This window comes from Ustilago hordei (genome assembly GCF_900519145.1).
Source record: "Ustilago hordei strain Uho2 genome assembly, contig: UHO2_contig_05, whole genome shotgun sequence".
NCBI lineage: Eukaryota > Fungi > Basidiomycota > Ustilaginomycetes > Ustilaginales > Ustilaginaceae > Ustilago > Ustilago hordei.
Window position 1 is genome coordinate 874999 of NW_024545279.1, and position 23721 is coordinate 898719.

At 51.6% G+C, this 23721-nt stretch overlaps 7 protein-coding genes across 7 annotated transcripts; 4 read left to right on the forward strand and 3 right to left on the reverse strand.

Moving 5' to 3' along the window:
* Positions 1-3376: 3376 nt before the first annotated feature.
* Positions 3377-6937, forward strand: UHO2_03239 (uncharacterized protein; the record flags this gene model as incomplete). Its single annotated transcript, XM_041558154.1, has 1 exon — positions 3377-6937. One exon carries the CDS (start codon positions 3377-3379, stop codon positions 6935-6937), a length of 3561 nt encoding a protein of 1186 aa, XP_041414088.1.
* Positions 6938-7107: 170 nt separating this feature from the next.
* Positions 7108-7749, reverse strand: UHO2_03240 (uncharacterized protein; the record flags this gene model as incomplete). The annotated part of the gene is made up of 3 exons (XM_041558155.1): positions 7108-7155; positions 7241-7279; positions 7360-7749. 3 exons carry the CDS (start codon positions 7747-7749, stop codon positions 7108-7110), a joined length of 477 nt encoding a protein of 158 aa, XP_041414089.1.
* Positions 7750-8273: 524 nt separating this feature from the next.
* Positions 8274-8711, forward strand: UHO2_03241 (uncharacterized protein; the record flags this gene model as incomplete). The annotated part of the gene is made up of 2 exons (XM_041558156.1): positions 8274-8304; positions 8503-8711. 2 exons carry the CDS (start codon positions 8274-8276, stop codon positions 8709-8711), a joined length of 240 nt encoding a protein of 79 aa, XP_041414090.1.
* A 1196-nt stretch (positions 8712-9907) lies between these two features.
* UHO2_03242 (uncharacterized protein) lies at positions 9908-11812 on the forward strand (the record flags this gene model as incomplete). The annotated part of the gene is made up of 2 exons (XM_041558157.1): positions 9908-10267; positions 10352-11812. 2 exons carry the CDS (start codon positions 9908-9910, stop codon positions 11810-11812), a joined length of 1821 nt encoding a protein of 606 aa, XP_041414091.1.
* A 956-nt stretch (positions 11813-12768) lies between these two features.
* On the reverse strand, positions 12769-14874 carry UHO2_03243 (uncharacterized protein; the record flags this gene model as incomplete). Its single annotated transcript, XM_041558158.1, has 1 exon — positions 12769-14874. The coding sequence occupies one exon, from the start codon at positions 14872-14874 to the stop codon at positions 12769-12771; it is 2106 nt and encodes a 701-aa protein (XP_041414092.1).
* Positions 14875-17522: 2648 nt separating this feature from the next.
* UHO2_03244 (uncharacterized protein) lies at positions 17523-18779 on the forward strand (the record flags this gene model as incomplete). The annotated part of the gene is made up of 2 exons (XM_041558159.1): positions 17523-18239; positions 18327-18779. The coding sequence occupies 2 exons, from the start codon at positions 17523-17525 to the stop codon at positions 18777-18779; spliced, it is 1170 nt and encodes a 389-aa protein (XP_041414093.1).
* Positions 18780-19135: 356 nt separating this feature from the next.
* Positions 19136-21043, reverse strand: UHO2_03245 (putative mitochondrial processing peptidase alpha chain precursor; the record flags this gene model as incomplete). Its single annotated transcript, XM_041558160.1, has 1 exon — positions 19136-21043. The coding sequence occupies one exon, from the start codon at positions 21041-21043 to the stop codon at positions 19136-19138; it is 1908 nt and encodes a 635-aa protein (XP_041414094.1).
* Positions 21044-23721: the final 2678 nt, after the last annotated feature.

Genomic DNA, 23721 nt, shown 5'->3' on the forward strand with positions numbered 1-23721 from the left:
TAGGCACAAGACCTCTGACAAAAGCCGTGTGTCGACTGAGTGCTTGAAGTGATCCCCAGACCGCAGTGGACGACTGCCTTCGGTTCTATGATCGCGAGCCAGACCACTGGTTACTATGAACCACCTTTGGTGTCAATCATTATCCAGACTGCAGGTTTCTATGAACTGCCTTCAGATGTCAGTGAGTGGTGATACAACACATGTGCTACAATGGAAGCAATCTATTATGATTGCAACTTGCTGACTGAAATTAAGTATACTTATGCTGAAGTGATAACTAGTTATGTATGGTGTAGAGTGGATGGGGAACCACTTCACTTGTTATGACAAGGAGCATGGTTATATACCATTCTTGTAGTGTTGTCTGTGACACTGCTCCTGTTCTGGGATGCCCCCTCAACCTTGCTCCTCCTCCTTGTCCCTCCTATCTACTCCATCCACCTTGTGATGCTGCTTGTTGGCACCACTTCCCTTGTCTCCCATGGATGGATGGTCCTCCCACTGCCTCATCATCAACAGGGGCCAGTCCCACTTCATCTGGGTGGTGACTCACACCCCTTCATCACCCTCCTGTCATTGGCACCCACCTGCTGGCACCAACTTCATTGTCATGCAAGGCCCCTACTTCATCCAGTGGTGACCTCTCCTTGTTTGGCATCCTCCTCTCACCATATCAGCAATAGATGTGCCTTTCAAACTGATCCTCATGAGATCTGTCATACTTAGCATGGTATTACCATTCCTACTGAACTCTGTAGTAATGAACTCATTCCTGCTGATCCTGATGAGCTATGCCATAGAGTTGTTCCTACTACTGATCTCAGTGAGCTCTGTCTTAAGCTCTCGCTTAGCCCGATCCTGCGATTTCTGCGCTCCATCTTCATATAACTTCTGTCTTCTTCCTTCTGTGCATCCGGTCCTATGACTCGCTTCTATTACAGATCCCGTCGAGATATGTGGTAAACAGCGACCTATTATTATTCTTGTCAAGCTTTGTTGTAGAAGGCCTTTATGACTTTTCCTGCCCAAATATGTGGTAGGTAGTTTGTTATTGCAGGTTTCAACTGACTGCTGTGGACACTCCATCCAGAGATAGCTTGTCACAATCAATAATGATAGATGTATTGCAATGACACCAAGGTCTGGTATGAGTAATGCTGTGGGTGCTGACATGAGTGTTGTCAGGGGGTCTCGCGCCTGAAACCTGTCATGGGCCTGGATGCTCAAGAAGCAGGAGGGTCACTGGTTCATATGGAAGGAGCACAGGTATCGAAGATCTAGTCAATACCATTAGAGAGCATGGCTGTAGTGCAGCCTCCATGGAGACCATGGACTCCTATGGACTCACATGCAAAGGAGGACCAAGCCCATATGCGAGGAGGGCCAGGCACAGCCACGAAGAGGACCAAGCTCAAGGAGCATGCAGATGGTTACCACTCAGGGGCTTGAGAGACAAGAGTCGAAGGAGTCGACACCAGGTCCTGAGGAGGAGGAGCAGTGTCGAAGGAGTCGACACCAGGTCTGGAGGAGGAGGAGCAGTGTCGAAGGAGTCAACACCACTCAGGAGGCACAAGGGTGCCAAGCAAGCAGGATAGCAAGGAGGAGGAGCAGTGTCGAAGGAGTCGACACAGCTCAAGAGGCACAAGGGTGCCAAGCAAGCAGGAGAGGCCTCCTGAACAGTACTCAATGAAGAAGGTACTCTCTGGAGAGAGAGCAGGAGCAGCATCACTGGCGATGCTGTGAAGAGGTATATAATCATGCTTTCTCATCATCAAAGGTTGAGTGGATCCTCATCCACTCTACACACACATCATAACTAGTTATCACTTCAGCATAAGTATATATTAGTTTCAGTCAGCATAGCAGCAATCTATCAAGGTTGCTCCTCATCATAGTGTGTGTGTTGTATCACCACTACCTGATGTCTGAAGGTGGTTCATAGCAAACCAGTGGTCCAGATATAGATAGAACCGAAGGCAGTAGTCCACTGTGGTCCAGGGATCACTTCAAGCATCAAGTCAACACACTGGACACTTGTGTTGATGCCACCAACCTTATCACCAACACCATCAACCTCATTACCATCAACACTCACCAACCTTATCACCGACACCATCAACCTCATCATCAGTAACACTCACACCAGACCTTGGTGTCATCATAACCTATGCATTGATATTGATTGTGCTGAGCTACCCCTGAATGGAGTGTTCACAGAGGTCAGCTGAAACCTACGACAGTATATACAATGAACACCACCCACTGTCATCACGCAACTTGATAGTTGCTGAGCAACTAGCTCGTCGAGACCGATACTGAGACAATAGCTGTTGCACAGTTTGATAGTCACCGAGTATCTCGACAGACCGACCTGGGTTTCAGGCGCGAGGCCCCTGACAACCAGTTCCACTTCTGGTGTGCCGAGCTCATTTCGGCAGCTGCACAGCACAGCTTCTTATGATTTCTGTGCTGGCCCTATGACACTTGGGACCCCCCTTGTGGTCCCCAAGGTTGGTGGGGTGGAACACCCATATGTCATGCTCCACCTCCTGTGTCCTACCATCTGTCAGCCCAATGCTCCTCTCTTTGGGTTGCATGATGGGTACAGGCCACTCACTTGTTTGACCTTCCTCCAGCACCTTCACTCAATGCTCTCTCACCTTGGGCTGGACACATCCCAGTATGCAGGACACTCCTTCCATTGAGGAGTGGCCACTTGGGTGGTGTCACAGGGCATCAATGCAGACACCATCAAGCTTCTTGGCCTTTGGAACTCAGATTGCTATTGCTGATACATTGACTGTTTGGCAGCCAAGCAATGCACAATGGTTGCCACTGCCCTCTACTTGACCTGGCAGGGACCCCTTGTCCCTATGGGCCCCTCTTGGCAGGACCCAGTCCTCTAAGCTTGGTGGAGCCTTCAGTTCCTCTGCTGTGACTGTTGTCTGCTGTGCAGGCAACACTGCAGCTGTTGGTGGGCCAGGAGCCTCCTTGTCGAGCTTTGAGGACCTCATGGGTCTTTGCCTACAATCCACTTAGTTTTGTTCTGGTTTCGTGCGATTGAGTCCAGACGGGACAACTTAATTTGTGTGCTGTTCTGTTCGATTTCGGATGTGCCGTCAAGATCAAGCCTCCACACACGCGTAAACTCATCGGTTCCTCCGAATGTAACTGCAACGCTACGCTCACTTGGCTTCTCTTTCGGAGATCACCATCACCCTTGGCTTCATGTCTATGGTCGGCACACGCCACTCTGGCTTTGTCAACTACCATTCCCTCACGAGATACTCAAGGTCTTGGTCATTGCAGCTCACCTCTGATCCCAACCGGAACCCATCACTTCACGCGACGATCGATACGGCCAAGAGGCGATGCAATGCACGTCTACCTTCAAGATGCTCCGCGGGTAGTCGCATTGGTCTCGGATGACCTCGAAGCGGCTCACAATGGATTGGGCTCGGAAACGGCTCCTTCTGCCACTGCCATCCTCATCTCAACACAAGCATCCCCAGCTGCGGCACTCGCCGGTTCCACAGCAGCCAACGCACCCTCTACTGCCAAAGCGGTGGTCGAAGTCGTGAAAGAACAAGAGATTGAAGCCTTGACGCTGCAACGGCTCACTTGGAAGCCAATACATGGCTGCCTTGGCCTCATCAATGTCGGCCAAGATCTTTTTGTTGCGGTCGTCACTGCCGGTCAGCAAGTGGGTGCCATCCGTCCGGGCGAGGTGGTCATGCGCATCACAGCCGTCTCTTTTTACTGTGTCAATCGATCTACCTGGGATGATACACTCATATCCGAAGCTCCAGGCTCGCAGCCCGAAACACATGACTCCTACGGTCCAGGTCACGAAGGCGCCGTCACCCAACCAAGCGTCTACGAACACCCATGCACCAGCCTCAAGAAGCTGCTGAGCACTGGCACATTCTACTTTGCACAAGGTGGCACTTTCGACCTTTCAACACGCATCGACAAGCGTCTTGCAGACGTCTCGAAGCGCGGCAGTGCTTCAGGTCATGATATCTCACGCTACGATGGCCGATTCGTATGGAACAACTACATGATCGAACCTCTCATCAGCTTCCGCGAGCGTCTCGAACAGGCCGACCGTGCTCGGATAGACGCTGGCTGCTTCTTGCTGTTAGCAATACAAGGCTTTGTTGGCTGCTTCGACGCATCTGTGTCAGCGATGCCGAATCTCGTGGCAACCCCCGCTGTTGTCACTCCTACACCCACATCCAACGAGAAAGGTCCTACCGCTGCAACTCTCGCTTTGATCAGTCGACTTAGCTGGAAGAGAGCAGGTACGCGCTTCAACACTCGTGGTGTCGATGACGACGGCAATGTCGCCAACTTCGTCGAGACCGAGACGCTCTTCAGCGATGGCATCACCACGTTCACCTTCGTGCAAGTCCGTGGCTCTGTCCCACTCTTCTGGGAGCAGCAAGGTCTGCAGGCCTTCAACGCCAAGATCCAAATCACAAGATCCCCTGGTGCCTCTCAGCCTGCTTTCGATCGACACTTTGCCGACCTCATATCTTACTATTCCCGTGTCCACGCCATCAACTTGCTCGGTACCCGAGACGCAGAGACAGTCCTCACATCAGCATATGCAGAACACATGCGTCACAGTGCGGCAGAGTCTATCGCAGTCCTGCCTTCGGATGAGCCGACGGCTGCACGTGGAAATGTTGTTGGCGACGACGGCTCAGAGCGCATCGGCTTGACCAACTTTGACTTCCACACCGTCTCTCGCAACACTGGCGGCATCGACGGTGTCCGCAGCGAGCTTCGTTATCTTGGTCCTGTACAGCTCAAGCGCAAAGCGTTCGGATACTCACTCATCGATAGCGCAACTGGAGAGTTGCTTCGCCGCCAGAAGGGTATTTTCCGTACCAACTGCCTTGACTGTCTCGACCGCACCAACGTGATCGAGGATATGCTCTCACGCTCCATGATCGACACATTCTTCGAAGGTGCTGCGAATCGAGACGCTGCTTACCAGGCATTTCAGGATCCAAATCACCCGCTATGGGCCCACCACCGCGTGCTCTGGGCTGAGAACGGCGATGCGCTCTCCAAAATTTATGCGGGCACTGGCGCCCTCAACTCTAGCTTCACTCGCAGCGGCAAGAAAACCCTCGGTGGCCTTCTCAGCGACGCAGCCAAGAGCGCGGGCCGAATGTACATCAACAACTTCCAAGACAAGAACAAGCAGAACGTCATCGATGCGCTCCTCGGTAACAAGGCCAATCAAAAGCCTGTCACTGTCTTTGATCCTGTGCTCGACAGTGTCACAGCAGAGCTCAACGCCAGGGTGGAAGAGTACTCATCTAGCCGTGATATTACTCTCTTTGCTGGCACTTACAATCTCAATGGCAAGGCACCTGGCGAATCACTGATACCATGGTTGTTCCCTGATGGCGAGGATCACGAGCCCGACATCTTTGCAATTGGCTTCCAGGAGATCGTGCAGCTAACGCCACAGCAAATCTTGATGACAGACCCAGACAAGATCCGCATCTGGGAGGCAAAGATCATGGAGACCATTGCAAAGAGGCCCAACAGGAAGTCTCAATACATTTTGCTCCGTAGCGAGCAGCTCGTCGGTACAGCGCTCGTCATCCTCATCAAGAAAGAGCTTGTCAACGACGTCAGGCTGGTGGAGGCAGCCACCCGCAAGACGGGACTCAAAGGCATGAGCGGCAACAAGGGCGGTGTCGCCGTCCGAATGGACTATTACGATACCTCAATCTGCTTTGTCACAGCTCACTTTGCCGCAGGTCACTCTGCCTACGAGGAGAGAAACGCCGACTATTGGACTATCACCAGAGGTCTCTCGTTTGCTCGAGGCAAGACCATTGGCAGCCATGACCACGTCATCTGGCTCGGCGACTTCAACTACCGAATCGATCTCACAAACGAGACTGTTCGGTCGATGGTGGCTCGAGAAGACATTGCTGGGCTCTACGCACGAGACCAACTTCGTCGAAGCAAAGACGCCGGTGAGGTGTTTCCAGGCTACGAGGAAGGGCCCGTCACATTTGCTCCCACCTACAAGTACGACAATGGCTCGGACCAGTACGACTCATCCGAGAAGCAGCGCATTCCAGCATGGACCGATCGCATCCTTTATCGCGGCTTTGGCTTACGGCAGCTGAGCTACGCGCGCGCCGAACTCAGAACCAGCGACCACCGTCCCGTGTATGCCGCCTTCATCGGGCCTGTTAGGATCGTGGATCATCTCAGGCGCGATGCGATTCGCAAGCAACTGCTGTCGGAAAAGAAGGCAGCAAACGGAATCACGGGAGCAGGATCAGCCTCGTCTGACTCTGAAGATGACGAGAGCCTGCCAGATCCATCAGATGAGCACCAGCAGTGGTGGGATCGGCCAGCATCACCGCCTGATGCTCAAAATGCCACGTCAGACAGCGAGAGCAGCGATGACGGAGTAGTGGGGACTAACCCCTTTCGTAGAGATGTCACTGCTGCGCGCCTGACAGGACGAGGATCTCCTTCACCGACGAGTAAGACACGGATCGGAAACCTATCTCTAGGCACCAAAGCATCTGCAAGCACTCAAATGGACCGAGCACACTCAACACCGCCATCACCAACCACTACCGGTGCTGCGGAAGGTCCGACCATCGCAGGGACTCCCTTGCGCAAGACAATCTCCACCTCACCGACCATGGAGAGGAAGATCGCCTCCGGACCTGCTGCCATGGCCAACGGAAGATCCGCGCCGCCGCCCATTCCAAATAAGCCGTCAGTTGCAGCGACCAGCGTGAATGGCATTATCTCAGCATCTTCAGCTTCTGCGGACACATCGAACGCACCTCCACCAGAGCTTCCAAAGAGGCCAGGAATGGGATCTCGATCGGCTTCCTACTCTTCGCACAAGTCGAAGAAAAGCTTGCTGGACGACAGCGACTAGACTGGCCATCGATGTGTTCGTGCATGTTTCGACAATCATCATCGTGTAGAGTTCCCCATCTGTCATCCTTGAACCCTTGCAATGGACTATATGAACAAACTGCTGTACCTCACACCTGCACCAAGAGCTGTAGATTTCTGATTGAAGTTTGTTATTGCGATTGTACTTGTCTATTGCCCAGCGTCGTAGACTTCGGCATTGCCGCTCATGTCCTTGTACTGTGATGTTAGACATTGGGGTGAGAAGATTGATGTCAACGACTCCACGTTTGGCAGACTGGACGAGAGTCGAGGTTTCACTTACCTCCTGAATCGACATGTTGGCAATTGAGACGTTGGAAGCCTGCAGAGTGCAACCCGAAAGCAAGACATCATCAGCACGAGGATCCTGTCGTGCAACAATGCATTGAACCCAGCACTTACCACCTCAACTGAGGACCTGGCTTTAGCTTTCAATCTCTGCTCCACTTCCCCACCTTGCAACTGCAGCACATAAACCAAATCGTCCTGATCCTTGTCTGCGATCAAAACGCAGTTTCCGTTCCACTTGGCATCTTTGCCGTCGACCTTTGCACTTGCATTGTCCTTCAACAGCTTGGAATGGTATTCTAGCACGTCCTTCTCAGAGTTGAGCTTGATCGAGGAATCGGAAGGTTGCACCAGCTGAATGAGGTTGTAGAGACCGCACTCTTCGCGTGGGCCTTCACCGCTATTGATTTCGTCGATGAAGTCGCTTGATCGGATATGTTTGAGGACAATCTCACCCTTCGATGAGGATCCTGAAAGGACGTATAGTGCCACGTGTTCCGACATCGTTGATGTTAGGTGGTGGTGACAAGGTGCTCAGAAGATGTCGGGTCGAGTTTGCAGCAAAAGGTGGCACGTTCGTAGCTTCATGCGCCAAATTTGACTTTGAATCCTCCACATGTATTGCTACATCGGGGCAAAGAATCGGGATCGGCGGATCGACTCTTTCAAGCGGCACACTTGGCAACCTGACTCTGCCTGCCGAGCTTGCGACTTGATGAGCTCAAGAACAACAAGAGCATTATGCTAGGAAGCCCTTGGGACAAGCAGCTAGATACTCGACCAACGCCAATTGCGCCGAAATGAATCCTTGGCGATTTTATTTGACGTGAACAAAAGCGTATCAATAGTAGTGGAAATGAGTTGAGAATTTAGGGATTTTGCTGCTATTGTTACGTTAGATCAAAAGATTGCTACATACATAGTCATATATATATATGCTTAGTGATCGCCTTCAACATATACTAGTTTGTGATGAGTTACTCTTCATATCACCCCTGAGTTGGCACTTTCTGTGTGTTATGATGACAATGCTTACATATCCCACATGCGTCGCCACCTGTATGTGGCTTTGGTCTGTCGGTGGCTCAGTCGCCATCCACTAGCCCCGTGGCACTCCGCGGGCCCTGTGAACCCCGTTGGGAAACCGACGCGTTTTTAACCGTTGTTACGTCTCCCTCAACTAAATGACTGCAGCTTTCGAACGGCCTTTTTTTTTTCTTCTTGGCATCCCAGCTTGACTCTCACACGGCCGTACAGATGAGGATCAGTCGGACGATACAGAAAACGATACAGAAACCATGTTAGATTACGGGTCAGCGAGGTGGCTCGCTGGCTCCCAGCCCGCCGTAAGCGGGCCGATCGAGCGCAGAAAAGAGAGGGTCGTACAGGCGGAACGTAAGGGAGGGAATCAGGTGGGAAAAGAAAGATTGGCAAGGTCGATGCTGAAGCGACACTTGCCGAAATGAGAAGATGATGGTAGGAAGGAGAGAGGAGTGCGGAGCAAAACAAAGCAAATAAGCCGATTGAACGAGTTGCGACACGTGTGGCCCAGCTCAGAGCGCACGCCATGTCACGTGCAGCAGCAAACTGTCACGCCGTGTTGGACGTACCATATCAATTCCTGCCTTCTTTGCCTCCCTCCTCCATTCCCTCAAGCGGACGACCCTAGGTCAGGCGACAAATTAGAGCTGCTTGTCCATCTCCTCCGAGGACATGTCCCGTTACATCGCTGGTGCGGCAACGAGCGCTCCATTGTGCTGTCTAGAGATTTTCTACATGCCGGCCACGATGGAGACGCATGGTCGGCTGTGCGTGAAGTCGTTACGACTTGCCAGCTAATTCCATCTTCTCTGCACCTAGCCTACTCCCTTCGTCTTCTTCTCATGGCACCCCGTTTATGTTGAGCCCTGCTGTGTTAGAAGTTCGTGCCTGTAGCTGAATCTTGTGGGAGTGACGTTCAGAGCGTGAACCAATTACCGTTATGAGACAGACATGACGTTTGTCGAGACCGACTCTTTTTGCCAGCCCTAAACAAGCCGTAGGCCACGGTCTGAAGAGAGAGCAGCAGCAGTAGCAAGTCGAAGGGGTTTCCAAATATGGTCATCTACTCATCGTCCCGTCCCCACCTCCTTCTCCTCCTCCTCCATACTACCGGCTGGTTTCACTTCCTCCATATTTTTTTCCGTTCCCTCTTCCCCCTTTCTTTTCAGCTTCTTTCCACCTTCCGACTGGCCCTGGCGATCGTTTCTTCTGCTTCATACACATCTTTTGGATCGTTTCAGTCTCGGTACACTCTCTTCTCAACGCATTCTCTTGGCTCGATTCTCTTTGCTCGTTACTAGAAAGAGGCTGGTCGTAAGTATCGCGCACAACAATTTGGGAGGAAGACGATGAAGACGCAGCGCTGATCTTACCATTGCCTTGCTTCCATTGCTTTCAACTGCGTACATCTTCGCGCTTCGAAGCTCACCTACGCATTCCCTGCAACCACATTTCCTTCCCAGCTCGGTCGATTAGTTGGATCATCAGGCTCAGATACACGCCGACACTAGATCTCTCAGTTCATCTGTCGAACCTGCATAGGAACCACCCCAGCCTAGACGATCGAAGGCCATATCGCATCCAGCACACTCCAGAGTCACTACATTGAAGCATTCAAAAAATGAAGAAGTTCTCGAATCAATCCTTCACACTGCTTTTAGTGCTTCTATCCATCGGAGCCTTTGACTTGCACGCGCTTCTTGGCCATGCAACAGGGTCTTCAGCAAGTGTATGGCCCGCAGCCTCGGCTGCACCTCTCTACTCGGCATCCCAGGCCTCGAACCCCCAGACACGGTCCAGAAAGCCTCGTGTTGGCATCGTCATCAAGGATTCCTCAACTCTTCAGAAGGCGCCGAAAAAGACCATCGCTACTGGCGGCTCCAAGTCGAGTGGTCCCGCTTTCGAGAATCCAAATGGAAGACTGGGCATGAAGGTTCAGCTCAAGATGCTCGGACGTAATCAAGATACTGATCCTCTCATGGTAAGTACCTTCACTTTCAGAAAAGCGTATTTGCTCCGCGCATCCAACTGACCATTCCATAATCTCTCGCATTATCCGCGACAGCTCTACCAAAGGCACATAAATAAAGCAACGTCGAAGCTGGCTAGTATCTTGGGTCGTAGCGGCCCTACCCAAGAACAGATGCAGCAAGCCTTAGAACGGCGCAAAATCAGCATCCTCCAGCGTCGAGGACTTCTCTCCGAAGACTCTACACTCTCTGCTTGCGAAGGTGCTCGACACACCAAGCCTCGTCAAGGCTACACCAGCCATGCCGAGTCCGGTGGTGACATGCAACGTCGATTCCTCTCCAGCATCATGGACGACCTCTTTGGCCGCACGGGTCTTGAAGGAGGTTCCAAAGCCAAGTCCACCATCCAGCAAGTAGCTAACGAAGGCTACTCCGAGATCGACCTCATCGCCTCGAGCTCCGACAATCTCACCCTCGCCTCCGCCCCTACCGCTGTCCAGAGCACTGGTCTTGACATTGAATCCAACGACATCGGCTATGTCGCTGACATCCAGATCGGCAGCCAAAATGAGACTTTCCGCATGCTCATCGACTCTGGATCCGCCGACACATGGGTCCCCAGCACTGCCTGCCAAGCTTGCGGCGGTACACACAGGAAGCTCGGCAAATCAACTTCGGATACCTTCGTCGGACTCAAAACCCCGTTTTCTATCCAATACGGAACTGGCGATGTTTCGGGCAACCTTGCTAGAGATGACATGGAGATCGTCAGCTTAAACCTTGCGAGTTACACCTTTGCTGTCACAAAACAAGAATCTTCTGACTTCGCCGATGAGACTGTCCCCTTTGACGGCTTGATGGGTCTCGCTAGAAGCGAACTGTCTAACGCTGGCCAGCCGACCCCAATCGATGCTCTGTACGCAGAAGGCAAAGTCCAAGCTCCCGTCATGGGCTACCATCTCGGTCGTATTGCAAATGGCTACAACGATGATGAAGTCACATTCGGTGGTGTTGATCCAGCCAAGTACTCTGGAAAAATCACCGAAATCGACAATGTCTCAACCAAAGGGTTCTGGGAAGCCTCCATCGAGGCCATCACTGTAGGTGGTACTGACCTCGACCTGCCCGGCCGAACCGCCATCCTTGATACCGGTACAACCCTCATTGTCGCCCCCGAAGCCGACGCTGACGCAGTACACGCTCAGATTCCAGGCTCAAAGTCCGACGGTCAGGGCAGATACACGATCCCCTGCACCACCACAAAGCAGCTCGCTTTCACCTTTGGCGAAGTAGAGTTCCCAGTCGACACTAGAGATCTGCTCTTCTCGCCTGTTGATCAGAACGATCCCCTCGGTGATTGTGTTAGTGCTATTTCGGCGGGTAATGTTGGTCAGAGAAATGAGTGGTTGGTAGTAGCAACGTTCTTGAAGAACGTCTACTTTGCCACGAATACTGAGGCGAATAAGATCGGTCTTGCTCGTCTCAACACTACCGACACCTCGTCTCAGGGGAACAATGGTACCACTGCGGCGAAGCGCTGCTTCGAAGCTCGCTAAGATCGCTTCCCTGGATTGAGCAGAGGCAGTCTCTCACCCCCTTCTGCCACCTCTTTTTGGCCATCTGAAAGCGTCTTTCACCGCAACTGAAACAATGAGGTAGAAAGTCCCACTCACACAATCGGAGAAGAGTGACATAGAATGATTAACAAAGTGAATGTGATGAGTCTACAGCTTGAAACGACACTGTGTGTAGTGTGCTTTTGAAACGAAGTGCTTTGAGTTGGACGAAAGTAAATGCAAGACAGAGATTTCGGCTACGGAAAGGATCAACCTTGACGATGTATCTTGTTCTAAAGAGTGTAATAGTGAGGTTTCGGTAGCAACGTCGACGCCGGTCTCGGCCTCGGCAAGGGCTTCAAAGACCAGCTAGCTGAGTTTCAAACGAGGTTAAGCCAAGTCGACGTAGGCCGTGTGGACGCTGACCAAGACCCTTTTCCATTAGTAGCAGTTGAGCGTTGGCATGTTTTTGAGAGGAATGTAGCATATATTGCTTGCCGATGATGAGTGCCTTTCCTCGGGCCGCGGGTTGGTGAACTCATGGTTATTAATTCCACAGACGCGTCACGTGGATTTGATTTGATTTGAATTTAATTTAGTTCAGTTTTTTTTTAATTTTTTTTATTTTATATTTTTTCAAATTGCGCAGTTCGTCGTTGGTCGTAGGTAAGCAACCGAAACCTATGTTGTTCCAGACGGCCTGTCTGAGCACGCGTCGAAAGTCCCTTACAGACCCCTTTGGCTTTCACACAAAAATCCTCACTACCTTTTGTTCGTCATCACTCCCCTTTGATCATGCTCATCACTTCCCTTTGTACTTAGGAGCGCCCTTCAGGCGCTCAGCAGAACACAGCCAGACATGTAAGGTATACATAGAGGGAATTCGCATTCCCCCCTTCACTTCTTAATTCAAGCTTCCCTTCAAACGTACCTGAAGGCCCTAGGAAACAATGTGTCTACCAATAAGCACGAGGCGGCTGAGCTACAGCATCTGACTTCTCATCCCATGTGTAGGAGGTGGCAGATGGAGTTAGCGAGGGGGAATACTTGAACGAGTTAGATGTGTAACCTTCCGGTGTGCGTTGGATGTGTTGCTGTTGATGGTTGTCGTGGTACCGGACGAAGTCATGCGTTGCATCGAAAGGCATGCTGACCACGGGGTCGTGTTCCGTAGATCCAACAAGCGTAGTGTCTTGTGAGCTGTCGCTACCGTCACCAGAAAACGGGCTCTTCTCCTCTAAGTACACCTGCTGGTGCTGATTCTTCCTCCCCTCCCGCATAAAATCAGGCAGCGGCAGATCCTCGATCCAAAAACAGCAAGCAAAACCGACCACCACCACCGGCATGAACGCATACATTCCCTTCTGCAATCCATCCGCGTACATCTGCCTCACCTGTTCCCTCACCGGATCCGGCAAATCCCTGATTCTCTCCACATAACCTAGCACCGTCGGACCTGTAAATCCTAGCTGTGCTACGTCCGGCATACTTCCCAATCTATCGCTCACCGTCGCAATCAGCACCGACGTCGTGATGGCGATACCCCAAATCGCACCGAACGACCTACAAAAGGCATACGTTGCAGTTGTCGTCTCCAGCTCTTCAATCGGCAAGCTCGCCTGGATAGGTGGCAGAGTGATGGTGAACAGAATACCAATTCCAACGCCAGCAACGATCTGCGCTACGATGAGCTCCCACTCCACCGTGCCGGTGGTGAACCGAGTCATCCAGCCAAATCCGAACACAGTGAATGCCCAGCCGACAAAAGTGAGGTTTTTGTACTTGCCCGTCACCGCCATCGCGATACCTGCTACGATGGTGAAAGGTGCGGTAGGGGCGGTAGAGGGGAATGTCGAGACTGCAGACCGGAGCGGAGTCTCCTCCTTGATCGATTGGAAATAGACCGGAAGAGCATAGGTAACACCGTACGTCGCAATCCCATGCAGAAACGTCATGAAGAACGCCGAACAAGCCGTCCTGTTACTAAACAGCTTCAAAGGTAGCACGGGTTGGGTGCTCAGTGGATTCGGCAAGAATTCAATGAGAAGGAACAAGACAAATCCACCCATACCGGCCACCAGCGGAATCCAAATCTGCAAGCTGCTCCAGGGATGGGTCACTCCACCCTTGGTAACCGCAATCAAGCTGCTCGCCACTGATCCGAGTAGCACCAGGTTCCCGATGATGTCCATCTTTGCGAGCTTGGTCTTAAGCGGCATCTTGGGCACGGGGAGGTTCATAGTTGGGGTGAGCATAAGCAATGCCAGTGCGCCAATGGGGATGTTGATCCAGAAAATCCATCGCCAATCATGATCGCTAAAGTATCCGCCCAACACAGGGGCGACGAAGGAGGCGAATGCAAAGACAAGCCCGAAAATCCCAACAAAGAAGCCACGTTCGCGAAGCGTGATGATGTCCGAAACGGTGATCTCACCGATAGCTTGAATGCCTCCTCCACCTAGACCTTGTACACCACGACCGATGACAAGGAAGAGCATGTTATGTGCAAATCCGCACACAACACTCCCTCCCACGAAAAGGATCACGAATAGTACAGCGGACCATCGTCTTCCGATCACGCAGGATAGCCCACCGAATAGAGGCTGGAACGCGGTTACTGTGAGGAGGTACGAACTTGTGACCCACCCACCAGCGACCGTAGACGTGGGTAGGTCTTCAACGATCGAGGGAAGGGCGGTGGAAATCATCTTCATATCCAATGCAGTGAGTGTTACTGTAATAGCAAAGGCATAGATAAAGGTCCAGAACTTGATCGTTTTCTTGCCGTTCTTATCGTGCAGACCGTACTTGAACAGTCGTGTACGAGCTACTTCTGCATCATCTATCGGATCTTTCTTGTCGATGGTGAAGTGAGATTTAGGATCTATGTCGACTTTGAACGTCGGAGGAAAGGTCGATGCAGATGGTTGGAGTGCTGATGATTCCCCATAGTCTCGTTGTTGCAGTTGAAATCCGTCTTGCTCGAGCTGTTGCTGGTGAGGGTGGGCGGAAGAAGAGAACGATGTGTGTCGGGAGGGGACAAGATTGGATCGAGAAGTCATGGCTTGTATGCGTCTTCCTTGTTGCTCTGCCCAAGGCTGGTATGCGACTGTGGGAGATTGTGAGAAAGGTTCGAGTGGTTGAGGGATGAGAAAGTCTCGTAGCTAGGTTGGCCCATGGCTACGCTGTCTTCAGCTTGATAGCCAGTGTCTTCAGCTTGATAGCCAGTGTCTTGCATGGTGGCTATACCAAAGTCACCGCCGCTCACACCAAGGCCTTGTGGCTGCCGTCTGTGATGCTCTTCTTCTTTCGAATGGTAGCTGCGACTGCGGAGGAGGAAGGGCGGTTCAGTAAGACACACACACACACACACACACACACACACAAGAGTGAAGGAGGTAGGCAAGGGAAGCGGCATGAAATTAAAGAAATCAATTTATTTGACTGCTTTTTGATTTTCTGGGAATGTCGACTACAGATGTCACAGGGCAACACGAGACGCAGGCTGCATGTTTGTTCGGCAGAAATGGAGCTGTCAAAAAAAGGTTTGCCGATATCAACACCCTGGACATCTTGCACTAATGCAACCGCAACAGCAACCGCAAGCTCAACAGCATGTGACTCGGGGATAACACTCAGTGCTGGGTCGGATCGGATGTTTTTCGACATCGATGTCGACAAAGGTTGTGTTATCAATCTGCCGAGATTTGACTGTGAGTAGGGTTCAGGCGAGGTCGATAACATGCCGACGGCGGGCTTCAGCTCAAGCTATTGTGTGACTGTGTTTTTCTTTCAAGCTTCCGCTCATGATGGAGGAAGGTATTAGAGATGACATAGGCTGGTGGCTGCTAGCTTTTTAGCACTGCGTGGCCTCATCCTCGCCACAAGACAAACCAGTACGACGTTCGACCCAGGTCGAGTTCTTCGCAGCGCCGTCAGGGTTGCTTTCACTCACTTTTCCAATATCCCTATGCGGCGCCGGAGCAACCTGCAACTATACTCTGATACATCTGAATCGCTCATTCGTCACTTGCTCATTAATCGGCATATGAAAGAGTCCTGCAGGCGGTTCGAAGCGTCAAAGGACCGCCAACATCTTCACCTCCTTCATAGCGAGAATAAAGATGAAGAAAGGAAGTTTGACATCGCGACCCCTGACAACTCAACCGCAAAGGCATGCACAACGCGCCTCTCCTTTTTGAGCTGTCAAAAATCACATTCCGACGATCCTCCATCTTCGGCTAGAGGAGGACAAAGTAAAGCTCTGTTTTCATGCATGCTGCGTTGCTCGTTGTGACGCCCCGTTCTCGCATCCCCCTCTCTCTTCCTCCTACTAACAGCAGACCACGCTGTACATAGGATATCACGACTGGCGATCCACGAGGCAAAACATCGGTAACGTGAAACAAAGGTGGCGCACGCGCGCCGCCCCTGCTTGTTTAGTGTCGAATGGTGCTGCTGTCTGTCACGCACGACTTAGAAGCTCCCCCTCCCTCCTTTCGTGAACAAGTCAAGGCGTAGTAGCAAGTATGAGGAGATCGAAATCTGCACCACTGGTAGTACATCGAAAGGAGAGGAGGTAGAGGAATGTCCACCCGAAATAACAATATTGCAGGAAAGCAAGAGAATCTTCAATGCCGCCGGCAACGAACAGGCTGATCCCCCCCAACAGTGCAGTATGCACAGAACAATGTCACAAAACAGAGGCGTACAGCTGTGAGCCTTACCCTTGCACTTTGGCTTGTGCAGGTGCCGATTTGACCACTGTTCTCTTCGGCGTGCAGACTCGCTTGCTCTTCATTGGGAGGGTGCTGGTTTTACAAGCTGAGAGGGTATGGCCATGCGCTACACTGTCCCATTTCGAGCTCCTAGTGTACAGACCATTTCTGCCTGTGAAGACATTGCCAGCAGGGTGTACCGATCGACTGGAGCGAATAGCAGTTCAGTGCAGACCCCACCTTTCCTCACCTCAGCGCTCGAATTCCAACAGTAGTGTTTCATGCAGTACCACACCCTCACGATTAAGCTTTGCCATTGACCTGAACATAGAAGGCTTCACTCTGTATTCTGCTTTTGCTTTTAGTACCCGAACTTTGAAACTTTCGCTCTCTCGCCTCTTCCCCACCACCACATCATTGTCTTTTCCACTCTTTTGGGCTCCTGCTGCTCTTTCGGTTGTCGGCACGATCGAGCATCATTCTCTCTGCCTACCGCTCCCTCAAGCCCCTTCCCGGCATACCCTCCTCGCCTGATCAGAGCAGCACCTCATAGACAGTCTTCAGCTTCCGCATTTGATTCAAATCCCCCAGCATCGCATCATCCAAGCATTATTTCTCATCATCTGAAACACCACATCACCCTTCAGAAATTGACTCCGACAACATGACGTCGAAAATCGCGTCACTCAGCAGCACAATCTGGCAAGTATGGGCCGAGCCCCTATTAGAATCACTCGGTCTGTACGAATCAGTAGATAGAAGTTACGGACGATGGAACGTTCCGTTTTCAGCAATGGAAAAGAGGTTGTACGAGAAAGAGGATGTGGAAGTTACATTTCATCAGGTTATGTTGCAAAATGGGAAAGATTGGGTCTGGTATCAGGTTTGGCAGGATTCTCAAGCCACAAGGGATACGGGAAGGGTGCTGATATGATTTTTGTGTAAGTCTTGCCCTTCCCCTTTCCCCCTCGCTGCTATCTAATACTGACGAGATGTTGTTACCTCTTGTTGTGTGGGGTTTTAGTCACGGAACAGGAGTGCTTTCGGGAACACTAGCTAGCCAATGCCGACGCTACTTAGATGCAGGGTTTAGGTTGATCGTTCCCGATCTCCCCTCTCATGGCTTTTCGTCTGGGCTGCATGTGTATCAAAAGAACATGGCTGGATCTTGTTCTGGACTTAATGCGGTACTACACGATGTTGCAGCGAGGGATCAGGCTGAATCAGCGTTTCCGGGTGTAAGACCGTCAAAGTTGGAACGAAGACAAACTTTTATGCTTGGGTTATCGTTCGGTGGGCTCGTAGCCTTCTCCTATGCCCTCCAGTGCCCCGCTTCTTACCGGTACGACACTTCCGACACCGAGGAAGTCCCAATCGATGGTTTGGTCGGAATCGGATCAATGGTCGCATACAACACTCGATTCGTCGTTGTCGGAACCCTCCTCCGCTGGCTTCTTACTGTTATGCTTTTCATCTTCCGTCTTGGTAGGCTGGAAGTGATCGTCCCACACAGAAAGGCAGTTGACAAGGACCCCAAGGTTTACGAATCGCTCATTATGCAAGATCCCCGTTCGCACCAAGGCTCCTTCCGAATCGGTCACTTACACTGCATCGTCACCGCCATGCAAGATTTATGCGATAGAGCCGAAGAAATTAGGCATCCGATATACATTCAAATGGGCGGCGAGGACCGAGTAGCCGATAACGGAGTAACTTTACAATGAATCAGAAGGACCAAAGGCGAGGACAAGAGGTATGAAGTCTATCCGATCTGTCAACACGTTATTTACAAAAAGGCCAAGAATCAGCATGATGATTTGGCAGGAAGGATCAGCGTTATTGCTGATAATGTCGAGTGGATGATGGAACGATCACCCCCAACTTACACTGGGAGGGTCGTGCAGAGACGGCAGTTGAAGTTAGCGTCTTATTCGAGCGAGGGAAGTACGACTAGCAGAAGTACTAGTAGAACTTCTCTCTTCGATGACGAGGAGGAGGGGGATGATTCGGCTAGTGCAGCTACTACAGTGCCGACTACGCCGAGTTTGGCCGACCAAGAGGCTTCCATGCAGGACAAGCTGGAAGGTTTTAGCGGAGAGGGTCATTTGTTGCCGGAACACCTTTGTGGCTGGAGGGAGAATGGAGAAGGTGAGAAGAGACTGTATAGGATGACTTGGAACTTTAGAGAGGATACTAGACCTTTTATTTACGATGCTCATGCTGCGCTCTCGCCGATCCCGGCTTCATAGAGTTGTGCATTGCTTGGCTTCGATTCTTGGCTGCTGGTTCACAGCTACTTGATCACACGCACGTTTTTTTTTTTTGTCCTTCACATACCAGCTCTTGCACATTTCTGATGATACTCTCTCACTTACATTTGTCCAGCACATAGTGGTTCTGGGTCTCTCAATGCACACAATCGATTCGCACAACGTCCGTATTTGAGAAGGATGATGGCATGTGTGCATTGAAGGAAACGAGATGCAGAAGTGAAGTGGTGGGTTGAAAAGGAGCCATGTGACAGAGTCTAAAAAAGTACAAGATATAATGAGAGATGCTGTGGAAAACCGACAGAGTTAGAAACTCGAGTAACCTCGCGATCGGCCTACGACGCTTGCTTCGGCGAGACACCAAGACCTCGTCTGGCAAGCAAATCACGCACATCACCCAAACCCTCCAACTGCCCCTGTGCTACTACAGTCGCCTGCCCAGATCCGCGTGGAGACTTGTTACCGGTCGAAAGGGACATCTTCTGCGGCCTAAGGACACGAGTCGCCACCCTGTTCAACGTCCTCAGATCCACCTGGTCGATCTTCTGACACATCTCCTCCACCGACACCTTGTTGCCATGCGCCTGAATCTGCCTACCCAAATCCTCGACTTCGACCAACCTCGACTCAAGTGCCATGACAAGCGAGCTCTTGAGCTGGTTCTTAGCCCTGTTGAGCTCGGCCTGGGTTACGGAGCCTTGGTAGATGGAGCTGGTGCAAAGCTCAAGTTCACGAGCAATGACGTGGACAATGCTGGCGTTGAAGCTAGGGTGGACTGAAGCAGAGATGCCGAAAAGGCCAGAATCGGAGTAGCAGTGGTGGAAGGCGGCACAGTAATCGACGCTGTGGTGCTGGTTGAGAACGTTGGTGTAGAGGCGAGAGTACATGCCTTTGCCCGGACCGCCGGCACTGAAGCTTCCACCGCCTCCGAGGAGGATTTGGAGCGTGGCGAGGGCATAGATGTCGTCATCATGGATACTGAGGCCTTCGAAAGCGACGTAGACGTGGGTGAATTCGAGGTCCTTTTGCGGAATGTAGAGCTCGCCGCCGGTGTAGTGTGATGGTGTGGAGACGATGTCGGCACGTTCAGTGGAGGTGGGTGTTGCTGACGAAGATGAAGATGTCGAGAAGTTAGACGATGAACGGGAAAAGAGCGATGATGACAACGAGGAGCGGGACGAAGACGATGATGATGCTGAAGACGATGATGATGGCGAGCTCGAGAGCGAGGAAGAGGCGGAGCCAAGAGGAGCGGAATCGGAGGTGGGCTTAAGATCGCTAAAAAGCTTCTCCGACAACTCGACGAGTTGCTCATGAGGCATGCCGCTACCGGCGACAACGATCCTTTCGGGCCTGTACCAGGTGGACATGAAGTTGCGCAGGTTGTCGGCTGTCATCTGCTTGAGGCTCTCAATGGGGCAGAGCAAAGGGTTGCCCAGTGTGTTGCCCTGGTATGCGGTCGTATGCAGAAGCTCGGGCAAGATCATCTCGGGCTTGCTCCAAATTTCTTGGATTTCGTAGGCTGCTGCTTCCCTCTGTACGTCGAGCTCTTCCGGGCTGAGGAGGGGGTTGAGGATGGTGTCGGCAAGAATTGAGAGAACAGCGGGTACGTCCTTGTTGAAGACGCTGGACTGGTACATAATGGTCTCGCGAGACGATGAGCACATGACGTTTCCGCCTAGCGCCTCGATCTCGGAGGTCATCTGCTGTGAAGAGCGGTTGGTGGTCGATTTGAAGGCGAGTCGGTCCAAGAGATGCGAAGAGCCCGACTCGCCGGCGACCCAGGGACGTTCGTATCGAGAGCCGGCATCAATATAGACGCCTACAGCGCTGAAGTGACCTGGTGTTGCTTCTGTTGCTACGCGAACGCGGTTGGGCAATGTCGTAACATTGATAAGTTCTGAGCTGGGCAACGGTGATGCGTAGGGAGATGCTGCTGTTGAAGATGACACGGGGCTTGCGATAGGGGCAGACACGGATACTGAAGAGGATACGGACCGTGCCAAAGAGGTGTTGCGCTTGAGTTGCGACTGTCGTGCAGCATTCAGTGCCGACGAGAGATTGGATCCAGGCTTTGCAGCAGCCAGATCAGACAAGGATCGAGGCGCAGGTGCAGATTGTCTTGGCAGGGATGCTTTGAGGGGAGGCGTTGATGCTGTGGACACAGGGCGAACCTGAATTGCTTGTGAACGAGACAGCACTCGTGTCACAGCAGAAGAGGAGGAGGATGTCGGTAACCTCATCGTGTGGACTGAGCTATAGACTGAGGATCAGATGCGATCCCTTCCTGTTGATTGATGTGGGTTTCTATGGCGGCCAAGTGGCAAGGCATGAAGCAGCGGGGCTTCGATTAGGTATTCTGTCGGGTTGTTGTGTTATCGGGAAGCGGGCTTGTACCTTGTTTGTCCGTCGTTGAGAGGGTTCGAAGATGAGGATAAAGAAAACGCTGATGAGATCGGCGCCTAAGAGTCACACTATCCGAACTGCGCCTTATTTCGGTTTCCTGACTGCGCGGCCGTGAGTTCGAATTGCGAGATTTTGGTTTGCAAGAGTTCAGAATCTTGAGGAAAATGGAAAACGATAATTCGAGATGGTTTTGCTTTAGTGGACAATGTTAGCTCTCTACAGCTCACACGGATTACAGATCTCGTCCGAAAAAGGCAGGCCTTGACTTCCACATTCGGTTAAGTGTCGAAGAGGATGCAAGGTGTCCGCTTTTGTTACTGACTCCGCTCTGGCTTGCTCTTGCTGTTGAGCTGGCACTTGTATTATTTAGTGGCTATGCTTCCACAGACGAGATCTCGGCTGTGCAAAAGTCTTGAATCTGTTTGTACCCGCCAGGTGGAATTGCAAGCTCCGTTCGTGGTCGTGTTAACCACGCAGGCCGCTTTTCATACTGCGACAAGGCAGCGTGGCGAGGCTTGCGGAGGAAAATGCTTTCCTGTCTATGGAACATGGCAGCAACAAAGAGCGGAGTGCTATGCAGGCAACGAAGCGAGAAGAAAAAGGCTCCGACACAATCAAGGCCCAGAGTGCGGGTGCAGGCCAGATCTTGTATCATGAGTCAGTGCTGCTGCTGCTGCTGCTGATGATGATGATGATGATGATGAACAACTGGTGATTTGCTCGAGCAGCCGTCCTGACTCGTATCGTCATGCAAGGAACAGAGTGCGAAGCTGGCTGCGGACTAAGGTATATGCGCTGTGCAAAGACTCGCTTGGCAAAGCAAGGCTCGTCAACTGGCGCCTCTGTGAGACCATGTTGACGAGATCGCACGGAATTACTGTAAAAGCGATCCCAGAATTGCATCTGCCGCTGTTGGGTCGTACCGTAGCAATATCCGGTCGGGCACGCAATGATTGCGGCGCAAAGAGGGGGGACAAGACCTTGACGTCGAGTTCTGTTCGAGCGGATCAAAGCCAAAGGTGAACTTGAGCGAGCTCGCTTGTGATGCTGCGCTTTCTCCCTCTCTCATGGAAATGAGATCCGCAAGAGGGTCTCGCGTGTGACACAGCGGCGCCACGTTGGCTCCGTCATGTCAAGAATGGATTCGGAAAGGGTCGAGTGGATAAAAATGGGATAATTTTGGATTACAAAAGAAGCGACTTGGCAATACAAAACAATCATGACATGAGCCTGGACGCTGGGCCTCTTTTTTATTTTTCTCTTTTTTATTATTTTCATTTTCATATTTATTTTCATTTTTATTTTTACCTTTTATTTCCACTCTTTCTAAATGACCTTTTTCTTCTTTTTCATTTCATTTTTTCCGCTCCCTGCATGCTGGAACAATAGACCTATTCACTCAGTGAGTCGGAGCCTAAATTCTTCATCTTGTTTGAAAATCTCTAAATGATGGCTTGGAGGCGAGGTGACGAGAAGGGCCCTGCAATTTCAATTTTCAATCATCATTACTATATTTGGTCGTCTGTGCTCACAGCCAAGAAGCTCGCTCACTCGCTCGCTTGAATCGCGTCGCGGCTCGTCAAGCAACAAAGAGTGCTCAATTCGTGCAGTGTTGCCCTCTCACTTTCTCTTTCTCTCTCTCTCTCTCTCTCTCTCTCTCTTTGCTTTAAAGAAATCCCCTCCATGCACACACACACACACACATGGCATCTCATCGCATAGCATCGCATCGCATCGCATTGCATCGCTTCACATCGCTTCGCATCGCCAATCTTGAAATCTGTTTTGCAAATCCGTCGTGGCGCAGTTGCGGTTCTGGGCCCTGTTCAGCTCAGTGGTTGTCGTATCTCTGGACCCGTTTTGGCCAAAAGCCATTCATTCAGCCCATCCCAAGTTGACTCAGTCCGCAGCTGCCAATACTTACTCGAAGCCGAGGTATTTTCAGCTGTCGTCTGTCTGTCTGTCTTTGGCGTTGTCGTCGTCGTCGTCGTCGTTGTTTCAATCGTCGCAGTTGACACACTTCATCCTTTTGCCTCGCTTCTTGCCTCTCCCTCTTTCTACCTTCCCACTCAACTCATCCGCCTCTTTCTCTCCATCCCGACGATTTCCTTATCTTCACTCACTCACCCCATCCCTCCATCCCTTTGAATCATAACGACGCTTCCGCCCCTCCGTAACTGACCGTTACGTTCGCCTTGGCTGACGACGCCCTCATCCGCTTGCCTGTTCAGCTCGCGTCCTGTATCGCCGTCATTTCCTATTTTCCCTCCCTCCCTGGCCCATCCTTCTTCCACACCGACTCTCGGCCATTCGAACCTCACCATCCGACGGTTACTTAGCTTCAACACCGATCGTCTTGTACATCGAATTACAGATCCCAGTCTAAAGCACAGGGTCTTTATACCAGGATCGCGCGCATGTCCCCTTGCGACCAACAATTATCACCTTGATCTACTTCCACTATTCCGATCGCCGGTCATCTAGGATTTCACAAGCTTACACTCACGTCGATTGC